This window comes from Anolis carolinensis, chromosome 5 (genome assembly GCF_035594765.1).
Source record: "Anolis carolinensis isolate JA03-04 chromosome 5, rAnoCar3.1.pri, whole genome shotgun sequence".
Lineage (NCBI taxonomy): Eukaryota > Metazoa > Chordata > Lepidosauria > Squamata > Dactyloidae > Anolis > Anolis carolinensis.
Genome location: NC_085845.1, coordinates 175,221,718 through 175,243,724, shown reverse-complemented (window position 1 = coordinate 175,243,724; position 22,007 = coordinate 175,221,718). Strand labels below are relative to the sequence as shown.

The window sequence follows — 22,007 nt, the reverse complement described above, 5'->3', positions numbered from 1 at the left end:
CAACATATGTGGTTTGTTTTGTTTTCATTGTGTTGTTCTTTCTTGGTGTGTGTATGTGCCTCTGATTTGCCTGTCAATTTATGTTGGTTATGAATGTCTTAAGATTTTCTTAGGTCAAGGTTAACCAGAGGTAGCTTGCCTTTGCCCTCCTCTGAAATGTAATTTACGGTCCTTGAGGACTATTCATGCTCCACCATTATGACCATGTTATTCCACTTAACGGATATGGCATCATGATATTTATAGTTTGGCGAAGCACAATAGCACTTTGAAGTCTGAATGCCCCTCCCTGTGCTGCAAATTCCAGGATGCCATAAGATGGTCCCATGGTAGCTGAAGTGGTGCCTAACACCACAATGGTAGTGTGGATGGGCCCTTGGTATTCCTTGGTGATCCCCATCCATGTAAAAATCAGACCTGACTCTTCTTAACTTTCAAGATCAGATGAGATCTGGTGCCTTTGGGATATTTAAGTTTATCGCTATCCATTACTGACAGAATCTTCCTTCTTTGAGCCATGCATGAAGTATTTATAAATAAAATGAGGCATAATCTTTGAAGTTAGAAGATCTGTTTTGAGTCCCATTTTGGTGTGCAGCTTCTTGCTATCTTTGGAGCTTGGCAGGGTTACTTTTTTGGACTGCAACTCCCAGAATCCCTAAGCTTTATAACCAGTAGTTTTTGGGAATTGTAATCAGATAAGTAGATTTTTCCAAGCTCTTGCTTCCATTCTGTATATTGGAAATTAAAATGACCAGTCACCTAGGAATACTGTAATGGTAAACATAAATAAAAAAGTCAGTAGAACAATTAAATGTAATAACACTCTGAATAATGTAAGAGAAAAGGGCCTGAGGCTTTAGGAGTGAAATAAGCACAGAACTAATACTACCGTATCTACCTCAGAAGACCTTGTTCTGCCTCTATCCATTTAGAATAGATGTTTTAACAATTCATCTAAGCAAACAAACAATATATTATGAAAACTGGATGTTTTGTTGAAATCTAAAAATACTCATAATAAATCCATCTGTTAGAGAAGACCAAACAATTCAAATGAACCATATTTACTGGAGACTGAAAATGGAAATATCTGTCTAACACATTCTCCTCCATTCTCTACTTTTGCAGTTTCCATATCTTTCAATCACTCAGAGCAAACGTAAGACTTGTGGCTGATTAGACCTTAAAGGGCCTCCATTTGCTTCCATATGAACTCTTGTCTCTCCATGAAGAAAAACAAGGCTTTTGCTTCAAGCTCCAAGACAAACCCACATAAACAACAAGCAAGTTATATTAAAAAAATCTTTATTTCATGTACCAGGATTTTTTGTGTGTAATTTTCTTCTTTTTAAAATTTTTCTTTTTAACAGTCTGAAAAAAAACACAAAATAAAGAAAATGGAGGTTTGTTTCTTGAACTGGTTTGAGCTGAACATAAGCAGTATCCTTGGAAAAAATATCTCCATCAATCTGAGTCCTCCTTCTTCTTCCCCCCCCCCCCACTTTCACCCTCCCTCCCTCACACATACACATGCATATGCATGTACACACACACACACACACACTCACATACACACTGCACATGCATTCATCTTTATTCAATCAAAAATGCTCAAGAACTCTACAGTTATCAAGTTCTTGAAAGCAGCTTTGGGATTTAAACCAACAATTCCACCCTTTGCCTATGCTGGAGTACAGGAAACTGGTTTAAACTCATCGCTGGGACTTTGGATAATGGTTTTATTTAACCCTTTTGGCCCTTTGCATTGTTAAGAGGATTGCAGGCTGAGGTTTGGGATTTAGCAGGGATTCTAGACATTCAGTACAGAATGGGGTCTTCCATATGAGTTCCTATTGTCACCCAAGCTGCCTTGGGGCTCTTCAGCCATGACAGACCTCTCCTGCAGACGCCTGGGGAGAACTTATTCTGCCACCGGCTCACTATTCCCACATACTTCTCACTCACCCTGCCCTGGGAAGGACTCCATTCTCCTCTGTAAGAGAAGAAACATGGGAGAAAGTCAGCATTAAACCGGGCCGCGATGCTCAGTATGTGCTTTTCCCCCTGATCCCATTTAGTTTTCTTCAGGAGCTGAGCGGTGGTGGGAAGCGAAGACTCTTTGAACCCGAAGAATACCAATTTGAACAGGAAGAATCTACAAAGGTTGAGAGGAATGGTTAGATTCCTCTCTGCAAACCATTTGTAGCCTGAAATTTTGCTCCTTCAAAGACGTTGGGCCTCTCATTTGATTCAACCCAGGTTTGCGCTTAAAAGTTAACGCATTGCCTCATGCTGGTGGAAGCATAATCTCTGCTTGACCCACCCATCATTCCTTTTTCAGACCTGGCTCATATTTACCTCCCAGGAGCAGTGTTAAGAGAGGCAATGGTTCCTCACACAGCATTGGCGTTCAGCACAATAATGATAACTAAGCAGCAGTGGGACCAAGGTTATGGTGATTTGAATATCTATTGAATGTTGCTCCCTGTGGGGGTTGCAATGAGGGTAGCGGGATAAGTTATTTAAGGTGCATGGATGCAAAACAGAAGGGACTGCAACTGAATCAGTGATGATAAGTAAAGAAGGTCAAGCACGTGACCAGGGAGGCTGATTTTTCTACTGCCCTACAGCATCTACATCCTTGCTCCATAATGAATGCAGACAGCTTAGCAAGCAAAGACTTTGGATTGGGTGGTCCAGGCCTGTCAGCAAAGTGAAAATGGGAAGTTTAGTCTCCTAAGACTGCAAATATTGCCCCTTCCACATAAGACAGACACATAAGATGGGCGCCTCAGCCTGCAATGAGCTGCATAATGGGAAACATGGAACCTGCTACCACCTCTCTTCTTGCTACTCAGCTATTGAAGGCACAGGAGCCCCTTACAGATAATTGTAGGCCTGTTGTAGCATTTTACAAAGGCTCTTTACAACCATAAATGACAGCAGGAGTCAACAGAAGAGGACCAAGAAGCTTTTGATGGAAGGTTTGGGCTCAGGGAGGACAATATTTGTAGCACTCTCTTCCCTTGTGCCTTTATGCTTTCCAAGGAATCATCCAGGCAGACTGCACCATATGTTATGCCTTCCTTTCTGTTTGGCATGATGTTCTTAGTGGGAGGAGGATGAAATTGTCCCCCTATGGACGTTGAACTTTATGGGTCACCCTTCTTCTCTTTCTGCTGCAATTTGTAGCACTGGCTGATTCCATGGGGGACAACCTATCTCCCCGGACCTCAAACACAGTTTAGAAGATATGAGAAGTTGCAATTTCTCCCATCCTGTGCTGTGATGGTGGGGAAAATCTGAAACTGACAAAATTATTTTTCCTGTATTCTTAAAGACACAGGGTCAGAAGGGTCTCAAACTGATCATGGCCATCATGCAGGTGGCTCTCTTATGTAAGGCAGGGTGAGCCAACAGCTACCTGTGGTGACTGGCAACAGAATGAAACCAGGGAATCGCTTTGTAGGATATCCTTGTCATTGGAGCTAAGTCTTGGTTGGTGTGCATGGGAGGGATGCTACAGTTAAATCTGGCAAGAAGGCCTGTCCTTGAAACAGGAAAGCTAGTAACGTAAACAAAATGGAAGTCAGCAGCAAGAAGGGACCATTTTGCCTGTCTGCTTCTTTTTCGAGCCTTGGAGGGAAGGCAGAGGGAGGGCGGCACATTTGCCTTCCCCAAGAGGAAATTTGAGCAGAGGTCTCCAGCACCACGTTTAGTCCTTGTTTGGTGACCTGAACCCAGCATTAGCAGCATCTATCTCTCCTTGGCAGGAGATCTCTTTCCCCCAGCCCAATGTTCTCGTGGCCAGTGAGGGAAATGCACCCTACTCCAAGCAGCTGACCAAGTTCTAGGAGTCTTTTAAAAGTTCCTGTTGTTTGTCATTGAATGGATTCAATTTCCATTTTCTCCTTAGAAGCCTCTCAACCCCTAAGAATTTAGTTTTCACAGTTTTCAAGCTGGGAAAAAGAAAAGATGAAAAGAAAAAAAATACTAACTGGCTTTCTTGCAAGTAAATCCACTTATTATATTTACATTTATTTATAGTTAGTTTTCTTTTATTAAAAAATTGCCACTTTTTTTATGAAGCTTTTTTTTTGTTTTTTTGCAATGTTACTGTTTAACCCCAGGACAGCCACACAGTAGTGAGGCTGAGTGGATCAGCCTGAACTTTCTGAGACCTAGAAATGAGTGAATCAGCATTAACCCTTCGAACCCTCAAGGGCAGAAAGGTTACTGTTAAGCCCTGTGGACCCGACAAGGACGTGTTGATTCACCAGCCACTCCACGGGCCACAGGGAGTGACTTCAGGCAGGCCCCAACACAACTGTGCAGAAAGGCATTTGCAGAGACACCAACGTCACTGCGTTTTCACTACTGCCTGGAGATGCTCAGGAACCTGCGAGTCCACAGTGGGTTAAAAGCAGAAAGAAAACAAACTAAAAAACAGAACAAAAGGAAAACAAACTTAAAGAGTACCCCACCCCCAAATCCAAAGAGCTGCCGCCTCTTCTTCCCACTTGGTTTTTTAAAATTATTATTCGTTTTTTGTTATTTCTTGGTTCCTTTTTTAAATCTGTTTTTATTAAATGTTAAAATAATGGTACATGGGAAATCATGCATTTTCTTTTAAATTTATTTTCTATTTTTAATATTTTTAAATTTATTTCTCTTGATTTTTTAAAAAGTTTTTCCCCCCTTTTTCTGTTTTTTTTCAACATTTTGTTTCTTTTTGGAAGTTTCACTTATGTTTTTGTTTCTTTTCTTTTTGTTTTTTGCGTTTGGAAGGTTTCCCCAAGGTTGCTTTCTCCTCTCCCCACCCCGCTGCCCTCCCCTGCTGCTCCCTCCCTTCCTGCACCCAAATCCCACTCCCACCTTCCCCGCCCCCCATTTTCAGCCCCCTCTCGACGGCTTCATACAGGGGTGGTCCGGCGGTTGGCTGTGTTAGTGTGGATAGAGTCCTTGTTTTCTTTTTGGATACAGTTGTGAACTTGGAGGAAGCTGTTATCCCTGTCTGAATTGTAGGTGGCGGTAGGGGTAGTAGCAGCCTTCATGGGGTCCCTGGTCAGGGTATACATCGAGATCTCCGTGGAGGGGAGGGTGTTGAACCCTTTGATCCCGACGGGAGAGGCATCCCTGGAGTGTGAAGGCTCAGTGGAACGGGAACTGGAGCGACTGCGTCTCTGATAGCGGTAGCGGTAGCTGGGTATGCGGGTGATGGCAGAGGACTGGAGGTAGTCCGTGGCATGAACACTGGCACGCAGCTGTTTGTGCCGGTCAATAAACATGTGTACGGCCAGCACTCCCACCATCTCGGCTATAATGAAGGACAGGGCTCCGAAGTAGAAGGACCAGCCGTAAGAGTAACTGTTCTTCTTGGAGTCACTTTTCGAGGGGTCTCCAGCATTGGCTGATATGTACACAATGATGCCAATTATATTACTCAGACCTGAGGACAAAGGGCAAGAGAGGAGAAACCATTAGAGTTGGAAGAAAAGAGATCCCACCTAATCGCATGACCAACACCTTTTGAGAGTGGAATGGGTTGCATGGGAGAGTGGTGGGTAACTGAGGAGCTTGCTAGAAAATATGAGGGGGACTGCATCTTCACCCCCCTCTTTAGAGCTCTCCAAAGAGAGGTGGACTCCCTTTCTTTGGAATCTCAACAGAGGTTGGGCTCCATCTTATGGGAATCAGGTTGGATTAGAAGGCAGTTGCAGTCCCTTCCAACTTGATGGTTGTGCAACTCTATGAATGATGATTAGGGGGTCTCTTGGTGCCACAAGTATTAATTGGGGAAGTCTGATTGACATAGGGTGTCTACTATGTGTTGCTCCTCAGTTATTTTAGGATAAATCTATCATCTACTGGTGAGACCCAAAATCACATGATCATGTTCATAGCAGCTGAACAGCACTGCTACTTGGTTAGCTTTTGTGTGGTTCATCTGATATGTGGGTTGGGGCACACCATATTGTCACTTTTCATAGTCCAAAACAATCTTCTTGTGATAACTGAAAATAAGTTCCCTCCCCAGTGCTTGCACAGCTTCTGAAATAGCACAAATGTAACCCTGTGTTGCACATCTGCAAAGGGGCACCTGTGCATAAGTACATGCAAGTGTGTAGCCAAGCTGCACATTTAGGGCATGTTTCTATTCACTCTACTTCCTTTATGCACAGGTTCCTGCACACATGAAGTGGGCCCTCCTTATGCATCCAGACCTTGGGAAAGCTACATTTGGGTATTACCACTTCCAGGATCCTCTCGTCAGCATGAATGCTACATATTGGCAGTTGTATTTTAAAAGGTAACTTTCCCAAGTTTTGGCATATATCATACATGAAAGGGGGCTATAGTCTCAATACCTGTTGGTCAGGTTGGTTGCCATATTCTTTCAAAAAGGTAGGTTCTTTACCTTTTAAAAATGATGGTATCAAAGGACTGTATTTATAATGAAAACAAGGAAGAGAGTTTATAAATTACTAAGGAGCTTGCTAGAGAATATGAGGGGGACTGTATCTTCACCCCACCCTTTAGAGCTCTTCTTAGTCAAGGCCAATCCAGTATTATCTTATGTTTCTCTATAAACTAAGTCCCATTAGCTCTACCAAGCCCAGCCAGTGATGACTAGACAGCTGGGAGCTGCAGTTCAACATCTACAGGGCCCCAAATGTAAAGAAAGAAAGGTTCCTTGTGCATGGTTGAGGAAGGGAAAGAGATTTTTATGATGAACTAAATGTCTTCAAAGTCATTGGGCTGTGCAACAGAGAGCAACATAGTTGAATTGTTGGCGCTTCCTGACTTTAAAAAATCCCACAATCACATTCTGCACAGAACTCACAAACACAATAGGCATGCTAACTGGTGAAGAAACCTATCCTTCCAAATGGGCTGAACATCTGCTACATACACACATACACAGAATGACCACACAGAATCCATTTAAAGCACAAAAACAACTGAAGACTTCTGTGTCACCTCGAAGACTTATTTATTTTATTGCATGAGCTTTTGTAAATGATTGCTCACATTCTCAGATGCAAGATTTTAAAAGAAACTACTTTATTGATGATCTTCTTTCTGTACATCATGATGACTTCAAAGAATTCAGGACAGTATACCTGTTCTCTGTCTATTTTGGCAACAACCCCTGAAGCAGTGCGGATTCATTGGAGAGTGGGTAGTCCCCATGTTGGTGGGTGGTGAACCTGCTTTCAATGAATTTTAAGGAGCTAGCCTACCCAATACTTGTATGCCCAGTACTTAAGGCAGCTCCTTTAAATAAAGGTAAAGGTTTCCCCTGACGTTAAGTCCAGTCATGTCTGACTCTGGGGGTTGGTGCTCATCTCCATGTCTAAGCCGAAGAGCTGGCATTGTCCGTAGACACCTCCAAGGTCATGTGGCCGGCATGACTGCATGGAGCGCTGTTAGCTTCTTGCCGGAGAGGTACCTATTGATCTACTCACATTGGCATGTTTTCGAACTGCTAGGTTGGCAGAAGCTGGAGCTAACAGCAGGCGCTCACTCCGCTCCCGGGATTTGAACCTGGGACCTTTCGGTCTGCAAGTTCAGCAGCTCAGTGCTTTAACACACTTCGCCACCGGGGCTCCCAGCTCCTTTAAAGTTTTGATTAAAAGTCAGAGCAGATTCCTTGTCAGATGGGAGCTTAGAGCTTCAGCCTTAGACTGAGACTGTGCTGGCTTAGTGTCACCATGTTGGATTGCTGGTTGAGTAGGGATTCAACACTATGTTTGTCTTATCTAAATTGGTCACTCTAACCACTTCCTAGTACTAGCACTTTTTTTTAGGTTTCATTTGTTTATCTGGTTTTATTTTTAATTTGTAAAGTGACTAGGTCTACCAGCTGACCTTTCTATATTGCAGTACTTTACTAGAACAACCTTCCCCTGCTATCACATTGTCCTGATGTTTTAGATTCTTTCATTTTCAGCCAGTAACCCTTTGCTGGCAGGAGATTATTCTAGAAGTTCCAATATTAAATACCTGGGACTGTTTGAGTTCTGTGAACTTTGTAAAGCAATACACTGCCATATTTTGGTTATCACCATAACGAGGGTGTGTGAGGAGCTGGTCCAGCAGCAGAAGTGTGAAATGGTGTGAACTGTGGTTGTGGTAGGGGTGGTGGACATATATAGACATAGCCATTGGTCCAAGTATCTTGCTGATGGACACACAGTGATAGCCACAAAGATTCCTCAATGATATGTTTTTGACTGTAATATTTTTGAGAGAACTCAGAAGGGTATACAAGATGGAAAATGAGTACCATTTCCCCTTCTATTTCTGTTCTGGATGTAATTGCCACTTAAACTGAATGGCATGTTCATATATGTTTTCAATGGCTCTTTCCAAAAGCATGCATCCTAAAGAAGCAACTGAGTTAACACTTCATCTTGAGAAGCAGTTCTGATAATAGCGCCAATCTCTGGGTTTTGTTCCAGGAATGTGAGTGTGCCATTAATGATGTCATAACATACTTCCAATGTCTTTGTGAATTGGGGCCCTTCGACATGCCACAGTTAAAGTATTATGTTTTCAGTGTAACTGTGATGACTACATCCTATGAACTCCCAGGATTTGCAGTTTACAGAGGGGCAGAAGGACAGGTGTGTGGCTCCAAATTCAGGGGGATGATGAACTCGTGCCATGTTTTGTTCTAAACTTTAAAGGGGCCATTCAATGCGCTGAAAGATCCACTATGCTATGGTGGTTTTGGGACTAGGACACCTGGAGACTAAGATTCAGCTCCTCATGCAGCCATGAAAACTCACTGAATGACCTTAGGGAAGTCACTCTCAAATCCTAAAGGAAAGCAATGGGCAATAATAAATGTTGTCAAGAAAACATTGTCATAGGACTGCCTTAGAGACTTGTAGTGACACTAACAAAAATTTAAGCTGTTGAACTTTTTTTGCCGGGGGTGGGGGAAGTTCCTTTAAATTATAATGTATCATCATTTGTGCAAGGCAGAGCAATGGGATCCCTCTATCCCCAGGGGACATGTTTCCAGCTGGATCATGGCTACCTGAAACCATGGATATGACCTATTGCCATTAAAGTATTTGGCTTCCAGACTTGTGATTCAACAGAATTGTACTTTAGACCTAAGATTTCAAGAGAGGTATTCTCTCTAGGAATTTTCTGGGTCCTCCAGTGCAACTCTGTGCTAAGGAGGAAGCATACCATAGAATTGTCTGAAGGATCTAACAAATTCCTAGAAAGATCTTGGTAGGTGTTTGGACTGGGTGACTTTTGTGGTCTCTTCCAACTTTGTGTTTTTAAATTTATATGGCAGCGGGTGTGTGTGTCAATGACATTCAATCCAAATTCATCATTGGATGCAATTACGCACCACACATGATTACAATAACTAGAAAGTAGAGGTAAAATCCATAGATTATGGGACAGGCCATTGTAAATAAGCAAAGTCTATATAGATGCTACAGCATTTTTAGAAGGGAGTCAAAAAGTTCCTGCATCACTTTGCTGAAATTCTAGGCCTGCCTTTCACAACCCAGTTCTCTCCAACTGTGTTAGAAGACATTCTTCAACATTACTATTCAGTCTGGCCAGTGGATGTGTTGGCAGTTGGGCTGATGATATTTGTAGTTCACACAATGCTGTAGGGATCTAGATTACAGAAGGCTGTCATCTCTCCTGTTTTTCCCTAATGCCTTAGACCATACAAATTCTAACAGCAGTTTTAGATTCTCACAATAAAATATTTTGCCATGCAAGGATGCAAGCAATAATTCCTGAATCTAGAAAGAGAGCACAATAAGGTGAAGGCTAGGTTGGGGCTCTTTTTCTTTTAATTAGGTTTTTTTGTATAGAGGGATGTAGACAAACATTCCGTTAAGTCAGTCTCCATTTTCAAGGAGACGTGCACAGCCTAGACACAGGTCCAGCCTTTCAGTGACAATGATATTTGAGATACCGAACCAGTCTTGTTCATTCTTCTGAACTCATTCTTTTCGTTCTTCAGCCTTGCAGGCAATGCATAAATAATGAAAAGCTGTTGTATTTCTGAACTCTTTTTGAAAAGGAAATTCTGCTGGTGATAAATGTAAGCAAATCTGTGACTAAAGGAGGATGATAATGATGATAAGAAGCACCACTATTTATCTGCTGTGCTTAAATTGAAGCACAACTATATTTTGCATTGGCTGATATGGCTCACTGTAGATCTTGCAAAAATTATTTTTGGACACCTCTTACGATGCCTCGGGTGGTATGGTCACTGCCTTTCTAGAATCTCCCAGTGCTTTTGGGAGTGGAGCTACAAAAAAAATAACCATTCCCAGTTTTGGCCAATATTCTCCTAATATCCAGTTTAGGAATGAGATGATAATAAAGAGGTGACATTTCCCTATCTCTTCAATAAAGCCAAATAAGCAGTGGTTTTCTCTGCCACTCAAATGGGCAGTGGAGTGAAGTGGGGTGACCAAGCTAGCTTCACTCCCTTAGCTATGCACATAATTGTAGTTACTTTCTCAGTCATGACAGATGGCCTAAGTAAATGGTAGGCAAAGGTAAAGGCTTCCCCTTGACATTAAGTCTAGTTGTGTCTGATTCTGCGGGGTGATGCTCATCTCCATTTCTAAGTTGAAGAGCCGGCGTTGTCTGTAGATGCCTCCAAGTCATGTGACCGGCCTGACTGCATGGAGCTCCGTTACCTTCCCACTGGAGCAGTACCTATTGATCTACTCACATTTGCATGTTTCTGAACTGCTAGGTTGACAGAAGCTGTGGCTAACAGTGGAAGCTCGCCCCATCCCGTGGATTTGAACCACCAACCTTCTGGTCAGCAATTTCAGCAGCTCAGTGATTTAATCTGCTGCATCACATGGTCCAAGTGCTGGCTTACAATGTATCTCATGCTATTGTGTCATGCTTTACTGTGAATGTTGAAGTGATGAGGTGGATAAGAGGAGAGCCCTCTGTATATCACAGACTAGTGGCTTATAGAGTTCAGGGAACTTTAAAGTAACATGTTTTAAAAAGTAACTAATTTTTTTTGCTGACTTTGAGAAATGACAAAATAAAGAGATACTTTAAACACTAGAGAAAGAGATACTTTGGAATACTAACTACCTGGGATGGGATAGGGAGGGTGGGAAATATAACTGTTTACTGTAAAACAAACTTCACATATTCTGCATTTCTAAAGCCCTATCTTGTCTAAAGTGAGGCCACATTTGGATGATTATGATGTTGAAGGTTGTATTTTTTATCTCACCTTTCCTGGGACTAAAAATTTGAGATTAAAGGAGCCACATGCATTGGTGTGTTGCATCCTCCTATGCTCTGTGGTGCATATATTTACATTAAAGCATTTATACCCTCCTTCATCTGGCACATGACAGACTTTTATCATCTAAGATGAAGAACCAGATGGCACCCTAGCTCCCATTCCATACACAGAAGTTAACCAGAACTGTCTATTATCTCTGCACTGGCAAGGAAACAAAACCCTCCAATGCAGCCAAAGATAGCTAAGCTAGTAAAGGTGTAAGAGAAGGTCACGTGTGGCACATAGAGTTTTGTCTTCCACTTTGCCACTATTCCCATGTACTCCAGCATTTGCTGCCTGAGGGCTTACTCTACCTCTTTCCAAAAGATGTAAGCTCCTCAGCTGAACCCCAAGACTGCAAGCTGGAAGAAGAACAAAGCTGTAGGGAGCTAAATTGTAGATACAGATGAATCTGGCCCTTTTTTGCTCTAAAAATTGGGTTTCCTGCCTTCAGCTCTGTACACAATTGGAGCTGAATTAGGTTGAAACCAGGTTCTTCCACGGTTGTATCTGGGGTCTTTTCAGACTATATGAACTTAGCCATAATGATCCCACTTTAATTACGATGACGGGATTTCATGGAATCCTTGGGAAGTCCTAGAGCTCTCTCTAGCTAAGAATGCTACCCTCCCTAAACTGCAAATTCTTGGAAGTTGCCGTGGAAGTTATGGTGGAATGACAGTGCTATAATTGTGTAGTGTGAAAGGCTCTTGGTTTGACCCTTGCCTGAAATGGGATTATGACCTCCCAATGTGGATAGCTATGCATTCTCTCCCTCCGTGGTTTATAGATGTTCTAAATTAAATTAATTTAATGCAGAAATAAGTAGCTGTCATTGTACCTGTACCAATGTTTATTTCCTCTCCTTTAACCCTTTGACCTCTCTGAGTGCCCTCCCTCTGTCACTTGTGATCCCCCCACCTCCTTTGACCCCACAGATGGGCAGCCCGCTTGTCCCTCCTTTACCTGCAGACACGAAGAAGATGCCGGCACTAAGGATGATGTTATGTCGGGTTTTGTAGAACTCGCTGGCTGCAATGCAGAGTCCACCCATGAAAAGCAGAATCACACTCAGGATCGGAAAAATACTAGAGGCCCTTACAGCCCCTGTAAGCAAAGAAGAGGTGGGGTGGGGTTGGAGGGGGCATTGGGATGGGAGGAGAGGAAGGGGAGGGATGATGGCGTGTGCATGAGCCAAGGGGAAGGGAAGAGAAACGGGAGAAAAGTGGAGCAGGAAGAGGCAGGAGGGAGGAGGGTGAGGGTTGCAGTGGAGAATAGATGAACAAAAAAGACAGAGCAAAGAAGCACAGGAATTGGAAGGCCGGTGATGAGGAGACAGGAGGAGGAAAGAGAAAGAGAGCGTCAACAGAAGAAGAGAGCTATTACAAATGAACTGTCAACATCTTGTTTATTAGAAACCAGCAGTGCACTTAGGGTGGGGAAAGGAGCAGTCAAACGGCATCTGGTTGTGGGCAAACTTTACCAGGGTCCCTTATGCAACCAAGAAAACCAAAAGGCACCTCTCTCTCCTCACCAAACAGACAGGGAAATCTAAAGGCCAGAAAACTACCGTCAGTGCAGTGTGAATCTTCGGCACATAGGCAACGACAACTACAATTATTGGAGACATTGTAGGGAAATAAATAAAAAAGAAACCACACAGACATTCCGCAGAAGAGGAAGTGGAGGACGTTCCAAAGGGAGTCAGAAGAGCAATTCTCGCATGCATTGCAGACGGACACTTGAGGAAAACATATATGCATTGCACATAAATGAAGGCAGGGTCCTATGTGCTTGATCTCACCCATCCCATCCTCATATATTCCAGCCAGCAGATGGCAGTAGCATGCAGATATTTAACAGACATGTACACACGTGCACATCCCACCCTCCCAACAGTGTGTTTCGGGTTGAGACATGTAGAATATGGGCAGCTCTGCTCATTGAAATTGCTGTTGGAAAGATGATGCTTGGTTAGAGTTTTCTGTAGCAAATAGGTAAAGGGTGGATATTTCACAGACATATAGATATAAATACACACACATGTTCATGTATGAGGGACCCCTGGTTGAACTATGTATCCAGGAGTATATGAGGTGTCGTCTGTTTTACATAGGGGTTGTGGGGAACATCAGGCTTAATTGTTTGTTGTTGTAAACATGGTTTGTATTACAAACATCCGAAGTGTTTACTAATGCTCTTTAGACCAAAATTAAATGCCCACTGAAAAACAGGTAAAATGTATTCACCCACCCTTTTCTAATCACCTTTATTAAAGGTGTTATAAAATGAACCAATTCATTGCATATTCTTCAAAACATTAAACAATTCTATTTAAAACAACAAATATCCCTCGGAAAGGATAAACTCAATTTTAGGCAGTTCTGATTTGTTCTCACAATTGTACGGTGAGACCTTTCAAACCTTCTGGGTTTTTTGCTTTCTCCATTCCACATTATTATCACTAAAGTATTATATGCATGCTCCTTTGATGCCATACCAAAACAGTTGTGATGATGCAGGGAAACAAGGAAACTTAGAGGAGACACTTTGATAAAAGAAAATGGTTAGTAGAAGCAGCTTTCTTACCTGGGAGGACTATAGAATTCTAAGCTAATCTGTGCATTTGGTCTCATTGATTTAATGGAAAATGCTACAAACACACCAAGTTAAATCAGCGCCCCAGTTTAATAAGGGAGATGTGAGTAAGGAAGTAGGCTGACTTGCTAGCCTTACAGGGTTGTGACCATCTGAAGTTTGACCCTTAGTAGTGTTAAACATGCTGAGGAATGGATAGACATTGGGTTACTAACAAAATAGTATTAGTGTCCTAGAAATATCTATAATAATCCTTCACTGATGCCACACATCAGTTTAAACAGCAATTGAACTAAAGCACCTATAACAGCAATGGTCAATTTGTTGCTTTCAGGTGTTGGGCTGCAACTCCCATGATAGAGTTGGTGGAAGCTCCTTCTTTGGAGCTTTTTAAACAGAAGCTGGATGGCAATCTGCTTTTCCTGCATGGCAGGGGGTTGGACTAGATGGCCTATGTGGTCTTGTCCCACTTCATTATTCTATGATCCGTCAGCATTAGCTAGCTGGCCTTGGATTGATGGGACTGTCAGTCCATCTGGAAAGCCCAGTTGCCCAGTCCTGCTCGACCATAATCATCTTGAATTGTATATAATGTCAGAAGTTGAGCCTTATCTGACTCTGTAGTCAAGTGAAGGAAATTGCAGTGTAACCCTCTAACCCACACATGTCAAATGCAAAGTCTGTGGGTCAAATCTGGCCCGCCATGTCGTTTAATGTGGCTCACAAGGCTTTCAATGCCAGAGCAACATAGTTACATGTATAGTCTTACAATTACAAACAGCCCTTTGAGGGAAACTATAAGGCTGATGTGGCTCTTGGTGAAAATGGGTTGACATCCCTGCTCTAACCCTTGTGACAACTCTTCATCAAAGAACATTTATTTGTTTTCAAATCTCTGCTCAGCTACTCTGGACAAAACTTTCCAATAAGGATAAAGAACTTTGGTGAGTCTGGGGCAATTTTATTTCCTTGAAGCCATTGTATGCTCCTTGGTTTCTTAGTGACGGGCAGGTATCACTCAAAATGGGTTAATTACTTCTCAAAAAGTTTGTATCAGCAACTTTTCCTACACTCTTTGAATCCAATGTACCACTCAAAGTGTATGTGTGTGTCTGTTTTGTTGTAAAGTGTCTTTACATCATGTTTAATTTGTAGCAACCCTAAGCTGAACTTATCACAGGGGTTTCTTGGCAGAATTTGTTCAGAGGCGATGCTGAGGGAGTGTGATTGGCCCAAGGTCAGCCAGTGAACTTGTATGTTTGAAGGGGGGGGGGGAGGGTTCAATATTTGGCCACACAGTGTCCTAATCCAATATTCATATTACTACATTACACTAGCTTTTGTGTATGTTCGGATGTATCTATGGGTCTTGAAATTGTCTGTTGACTTCTGGCAACTCCATGAATTTCATAAGGTTTTCTTAGGCAAAAAGTCCTCAGAGGTGATTTTGGCAGTTCCTTCTTTTAAAATATAGCCTGTATCACTTGGTATTCATTGGTGGTCTCTGACCTAAGTACTAAGAGCTGTTGGTGCTGCTTAGCTTCCAAGATCAGACAGGATCTGGTGCCTTTCGGATATTTAGGCAAACTATGAGTATTTAGGGATTGCTAAATGTCACACTGCACAGGGTACAAAGTAGGCATGAAAACACACCTTTGGGCAATAGTGCAGCCATTGTCCTCATTCTGTATCAAGTAAACTCCAGATCATGCATTCTTTCTGTTTGCTTTGTCAAGTACAGAAGGTGATCATCACACATCATATTCTGTTTTCTGACTGATTTGGCCAGGTGTTATATTATTTTGCTCAAGGAAGCAAAGGCTTTTGTGTAAATGCAAAAAACCACAAACAGAACATAGGGAGGCTGTTTACATGCTCCTGATACTTCCATACGTGAACAGGATGCTCCTGACACATTGCAGTTGCTGTGGAAAAGATGGAAGCCAGCATGTCCAAGTTCGGAGAAGATCTTGAAAAAGTATGTTCTCCAAGCTCTGGTCCAGAAATTTTCAAAGCTGTATTAGACAGACAAGACAAATATCTCTTGCCTTTCCCAGATTTCTGGCCATGTTTCAGAGATGGTGCTATGCTACGCTAATGACTTCTGGAAAGCACTAATGAGATTTAGCAGTGGGGGATGTCAGCAAATGCCAGGAGATATTCACCATCAGAGGACGGTGCCCTACATACTGAGGGATCTTTTTTTTTTGAGACCACGGGTGTGTGTGTAACAGTTTGCTTTTTTCACCCTCCATACATTGCTTATAACAAATTAAAAAATAACAGAGTTTTGAGGTAGCGATGACAGACCTTTTAAAAATTAGTTTTGCCTGGCTTTGAAAAGATTTTTATTCCAAACACATCATGCAAAAGCAAGTCTATCCATGCAAACTAAGCTCATTTTGTGGGATTCATTGCTATTAGCAGCGGGAATGTCATAGTAATGTTTGGAGTATATGCACTCATCCTGTACATTCCCATAACTACCCCCACAAGGAGAATCCAAAATACAACCAACTGTGTTATAATCTTTTTCAAATAAATAAGTTTCAGTGAATTGAAACTCCACTGGTCTTCTGTAAATCCAATAGGTTCTGTACATTTGAGACCCAGTTATCCCAAAACATTCTGCCCTGTAATGAGGAAAGCTCAGAAAAAATATGTCAGGCATCCTATTCTTTAGCTACACCATTGTAAACTGGATTAACTATCCTGTAATTCCTGGAAATTGGTATTTATGGTGACAAATGGTCAAATGTGATCACGAACATCCAACCTGTGGAGCTTGGCAGTATTCTGACAGAAATGTGTTGCAAACTGGAATTCTAGGGGATGATGTCTGCAGTGCTCTTTTGGTAAGGCAAGCAGTTGTGGCAAGACCCTAAGGCATCTCTCCAGCAGCCTGTTCATCTACCTCACAACCAGGAGAGGACTGCAGATATCATCCCCAACACCTGCAGTGTCTTAGAAATGCTTTGGTTGGGGTGTTGACTGGACAGGGTTTTGGGGTTGGCATCTTCAGACATAACTATAATAACAGAACTTCACTGCTGTAGTTATATTGACTGTGTAGGATGATGGCTTTTATTAATGCTAGAAAAAGCATCCTTGTCTACTGTGAGGAATGTAACAAAACAGTGGGAAGAGAGAAGTCCGAGTGGCTGGAAGAGGACATCATGGTCTTTACTGGTCAAAAGTCCTGGGGTGTCTACCATGGGAACCCAACACTGATATATCATTGGCTGGTACAGGGTGTTTATTGTAGGATCATTTTTGGTTCTCATTTTTGGGTATACTTGCTGCCCTGATATGTTTTGATGAAGTTGAAAACCGGCCAACCAATAAACAAATAGCTAGAAAGTAAATTAAACCAATTCATCAGAGTATCAAAGACTGGCTACCAAAAGGAATCACCATCAGCATGTCTTTGTGCAGTTTTGTGTATGGCATTGTACAGACAACAGTGTGTGTGTGTGTGTGTATACACTCCTTTTCCTCTAAGTGGCTCAGACTACTATATTCTGCAGCTCATTTTCACAGATCAGAAACAAAGATATGCTGGGGCTGTCCAAAACTTTGTAGCTGAATAGAGAGTCAATTCCATAGCTTTCTGGTTCAACAATGCTGGGTTTTATTGTTGCCTTATCAGCACATAAACTGTTAAAAGGAACTAGAAAATAAGGAGAACCCTATTGGATTAGATTAAAGACATTTATTGACCAGAATTCTCCTCACAGTGACTAACCTAAACATCATGGGAAGTTCATGAGAGAACACTGTGTTCTACCTATGCTCCTCAGCAATTGCTATACTGAGATGATGCCTGTGAACCCAATGGTAGCCATCATGACTACTGTCCTGCCCAACACTAGTAGCTACTGATAGAATTATTCTATGTTCATTGTGCAATCCAAACCACCATTACATGATTTTCGTGTCAAAGGGGAGTCTCTTGAAATCAATCTTATTTTTGTTATTATTTCCTATGCTTTGGGGACTTAGTCCAGAAAATACCAGCATAAAAATATGAATCGGAATAAAACAAAAGAAATAACCAACACCATGATAGTGTGAGCTAATAATAAGTACAGAGTAGGAGTGCATAGACAGTAGAGTTTGCTCTACATATATCTCCTGAGAGGCAAGTCTCACTAAATTCAGTGGGGATAGTATTGTCACTTTGGGCAGTTACTTGAATCCTGATAATTTACAACTCCCTCAAGTTACTACAACTTCTATCATGTGACTTAATCCACACAAAAAAATAAACCCAGAAAGTCAAAGGTAGATATATTAATATTTAACTTTAAATTGTATTACTAAGGATGCGCTTTAAAAATTACATGCTTCATGTGGCCATGCTTTAAGGCTGGATAGTAGATGTACATCTTTAATAAAGGTTTTAAAGATGCTTCCTGAGTTCTGAGATCATTGGGGGAAGAATTCCCCTTGATCGACACACGTATGTGAGGACATGAGTGGGGACTACATTGGTGGTTGTTTCCAGGCACTTTCCTACCTCTTGGTTTTCCTTCTGCCTTCAGGCAAAGACTTTTCTATTCAGTATGCAAAAGAATCTTATAGCACCTTTGAGGCTAACTAAATGAAGTTGTAGCATCACTTCCACACTAGTTCCTCAAATGCATGTGAGGAAATAGATTGACTAAGAAACTCTATGCTACAACTTCATTTGGTTAGTCTCAGTGGTACTGCATGATCTCTTTACATACTGATACTCCAGATTAAGGGGTGCATCTACACTTTGGAATAAATGTGGCTTGAAACTGCTTTTTTGGATTTGTCATTTCTGGAGTCACCAGCACTCTTTATCAGAGAAGGCTAAAGAACTTGTAAAACTGCAACTCTCATGATTTCATAGCATTGAACCACGGCATGTCAAAAGTTCTTTCTTTCTTTTTAATTAAAAGAGTGGAAACCTCAGAATTGCAGAATTATTTGTAATATAAAAAGGAAAATGCACAATTAACATGCTATGTCAAAATCTGGAAATCCCAGGTTTTTAAAAAGGAGAAAATATAGCTACATTGAACTGGTAATGTATCAAAATTGTGCAATTTTGAAAGAAAAAATATTTTTTAAAATTACTATAAAATGCAATAATAATGCAAGAGGATCAGTGGTGAGAAAAGGAGCATTGGGGCACATTTCAGGAACACCCACTGTTTTACATCGCTACAATGATCTAAAATGGGGGAATTTGACAGTTTCAATCTGACTTTAAAATAAGCACTTTTAGCCATTTCTGAGCGAATTGGGAGCTCTAAAGACAATTGCTCCCCTACTCCAAAAGCCTCTGTTTCTACATACTTTTCAAAACACTGTAAAGATGGAGTCCCATGGGCAACCAGTGAAAATATCCTTACGTCCTTTGATGGGCTCTGTGGGACATCTTTACAATGTTTTTAAAGTGTGTAGAAACAGAGGAACCTTGCATCTGATGAGGTCCAGTGATGGCTAATTTTTTAGAGACCGAGTGCCCAAACTGGGAGTTGGGGGTGGGTGGGCATACCGGGCGGGGGTGGCAAGTGGGGGGAGTGAGTGAGTAAGGGGCGGGCAAGTGGTTGAGTGAGCAGGGAGTGGTGAAGAGCAAGCGAGCGGGATGGTGGTGGTGGTGTGTGAGTGGGTGAGCAGGTGGGTGAGCAGGTGGGTGTGCAAGTGGGGTGCAAGTGGCAAGTGAGCAGGGGGTGGGTAACTATACTGTGTGCCCCTTCTGGCATGTATGCCATAGGTTCACTACCACTGTCCTATGCCTTTTAATTCTACCTTGCTATTCAGACAGGATTTTGGCCACTAACTGACTGCCCAGTTTTAACTGTTTCTCTTTTCTGGTTATATCTTTTTTAATTCAATGCTTTGTTTTAATATCAAAGTATGTATCTGTTATTAAAGCTATCTTTAAGATTATAACAAGTCTCTCCCCCCCCCCCCCCCACTCTCTATTTTGTTTTATTTGAAGCCACTTTGGTTTCTGCACTGAGTGAAAGGCAATGTGGACTGGATAAAAAAACGTGAGACAAGAATTTCCTGTAAGGTCTGCTTTCAAGACCTCACGCTTGACACTTTGATTTGAGAGACACCAACAGGTTACACACAACAAAATTCTATAGAGCTTTGACTTAGGAGTTCAGATACTGTTTGCAAAGGTTCAAGTCAGCCACTTTGTGTGAATTAATGGCTACAAGTTTGATTCAGTTGCTGGGTTTTGGAAAAGCTCTTGCTCCAGATGTTCTCAGTGGATTCTATAACTAAACAAACCCATTTTTCATTGTTCCTTTCACTGTTAACTTTTCATTGGCCTTGCCAGTCTGAATATATATCAGACGTCTGACTTGTTGGATCTACATTTTTCACATTTCATCTTCAGAGATTTCATCTTCCAATGAGAATCCAGGGGGTGAAAACTTACTTTGGTGGAACTACAATTTCCACAATCCCCCAATTGGTATGCTGGTTGCCTTGCTGGTTTGAGGATTCTTAAAGTTATAGTGCCAAAATAACCTTGCCAGGCTTGGAACCAGCAGCAAATGCAGACAGGAGCCACCTTGCAATTCCTTTCACACAAAAATCAACTCTTTCTTTTCTTCCTAATGTTCTTCACTAGAAACTTAATTTAGGATTTTGGAAAGCTTTGTAAGAGTCACCAGTGCCAGGCATTGCTTGGTGATCTAGTACAGATAATCTGGAGACTAATCAGCAGATGATAATCTACCTGTTGCAAATCCCTGAACTAATAATCCACATCACCGGGTAAACAACAGATGATTCAAATTCTTATTGTTGGGAATGGACCACTGCAATCCATTTTCCAATCTCAGGGTGTGCTTGGAAAAGAAATTCACCCTCCCCAATATGTTTATGCAGATAGTTAATAGGTTGCTGCTGCATTAAATATGTATGTGCCATTTGCAACTGCCAATGTTAAGTATGCTTTTTGCAATTCAAATTCTCTCTTTTTTGGTACCTCACTTTAAAAAAGGAACCTATAATTTGCCTTTGACGTTCTTCTTCATCAATATGCATCACATATCTGCTGATTATTGAAACAGCCAGTATCCCAAATCTGGTGCATTCCCCCAGTTGCCCCTTTGAATGAAAAAATACTGGACAGGTAAAGTACCTGCGGAGACACAGTTCACAGATTAGCTGAATGTCAATGATATTTTGCAGTCAGAAAATCTCCTTTGCACCACTGAAATATGCTCCATCCTAAGTATGTTTATTCCTATTGTTTCAATGATCTGAAAAACAATATGGAGGAGACGTGTTCAAGGGAATCAGGAAGGGCATGAGTTAGAATCTTTGATCCCAGAACGTTTTACAGTGCACATACAAGAAGGCTATGAGTGCTATTTGGCTTGGTTTTCTCTCTCCCCATTTTGCCCTCTCTAACATGCCCACCCTCAAGGGAATGAGTATTGTTTAATGTCATCGGCCAGCGAACGAAGGGCATCCAGCAGCACTCAGCACACATGATAGTTCAAAGGAAAAGAAGCTGCAGACTTACGGAGGAAATATTCTGCTGTGTCGGCTTCATACTCTGTGTCCTCGAGGAAGTGATCGATTTGCTTACACAGACCTTTAAAATTTCCTACAATACAAGAGGAGAAACAACAAATGAGAACACCAGAAACTGAAGTGACCCAGCTCTCTTTCTAGCCCCCTCTTTGGCTTCCTTTTCATTGGGCCTTTTCTGCAGGAGATTGGTTTGTTTTGTTTTTTTGGCCAGGCAGCAAATGTGCCATTTTGAAATCTGGAGACTTTTAGCTTGGATTGCATATGTCTCGAGTTGTCAAAGTGCATTATTTTGGGGTTGAGGGAAATACAGTTCTCTCCTCCTTCCCTGCTAAGCAAGTGATTGTATATCATGCAACAGTGCAGTATGAAATTACAGAAATGTCACAGTCACCTACCGGACAATGCCCTCGCCATTGCTGTGTTGAGCATGTGCTATTTTGTGAGCATTTGATTAACTCTCTATCTTTATTAAAAAGAGACTTTAAAGGCTGAACACTCCCTGGTGTGCTATTCAAATGTGGAGCAATCTGGCACCCATTTTAAAAACACAAAA

At 41.7% G+C, this 22,007-nt stretch overlaps 1 protein-coding gene across 2 annotated transcripts in view; it reads right to left on the bottom strand.

Annotated features, from left to right (window-relative positions):
• Positions 1–1,291: 1,291 nt before the first annotated feature.
• The window catches only part of cacng2 (calcium voltage-gated channel auxiliary subunit gamma 2), a 177,615-nt gene continuing 156,899 nt past the window's right edge, over positions 1,292–22,007 (bottom strand). The window contains exons 2-4 of one of the 2 annotated variants that reach the window (XM_003220936.3): positions 21,444–21,527; positions 12,287–12,427; positions 1,292–5,452 (exon numbers count right to left, since the gene is read on the bottom strand). In XM_003220936.3, coding sequence (XP_003220984.1) covers positions 4,917–5,452; positions 12,287–12,427; positions 21,444–21,527 — 761 coding nt within the window. In that variant the 3' untranslated portion in view covers positions 1,292–4,916. The remainder of the gene's footprint in view (positions 5,453–12,286; positions 12,428–21,443; positions 21,528–22,007) is intronic. The other variant, XM_008110653.2, reaches the window with a different exon arrangement.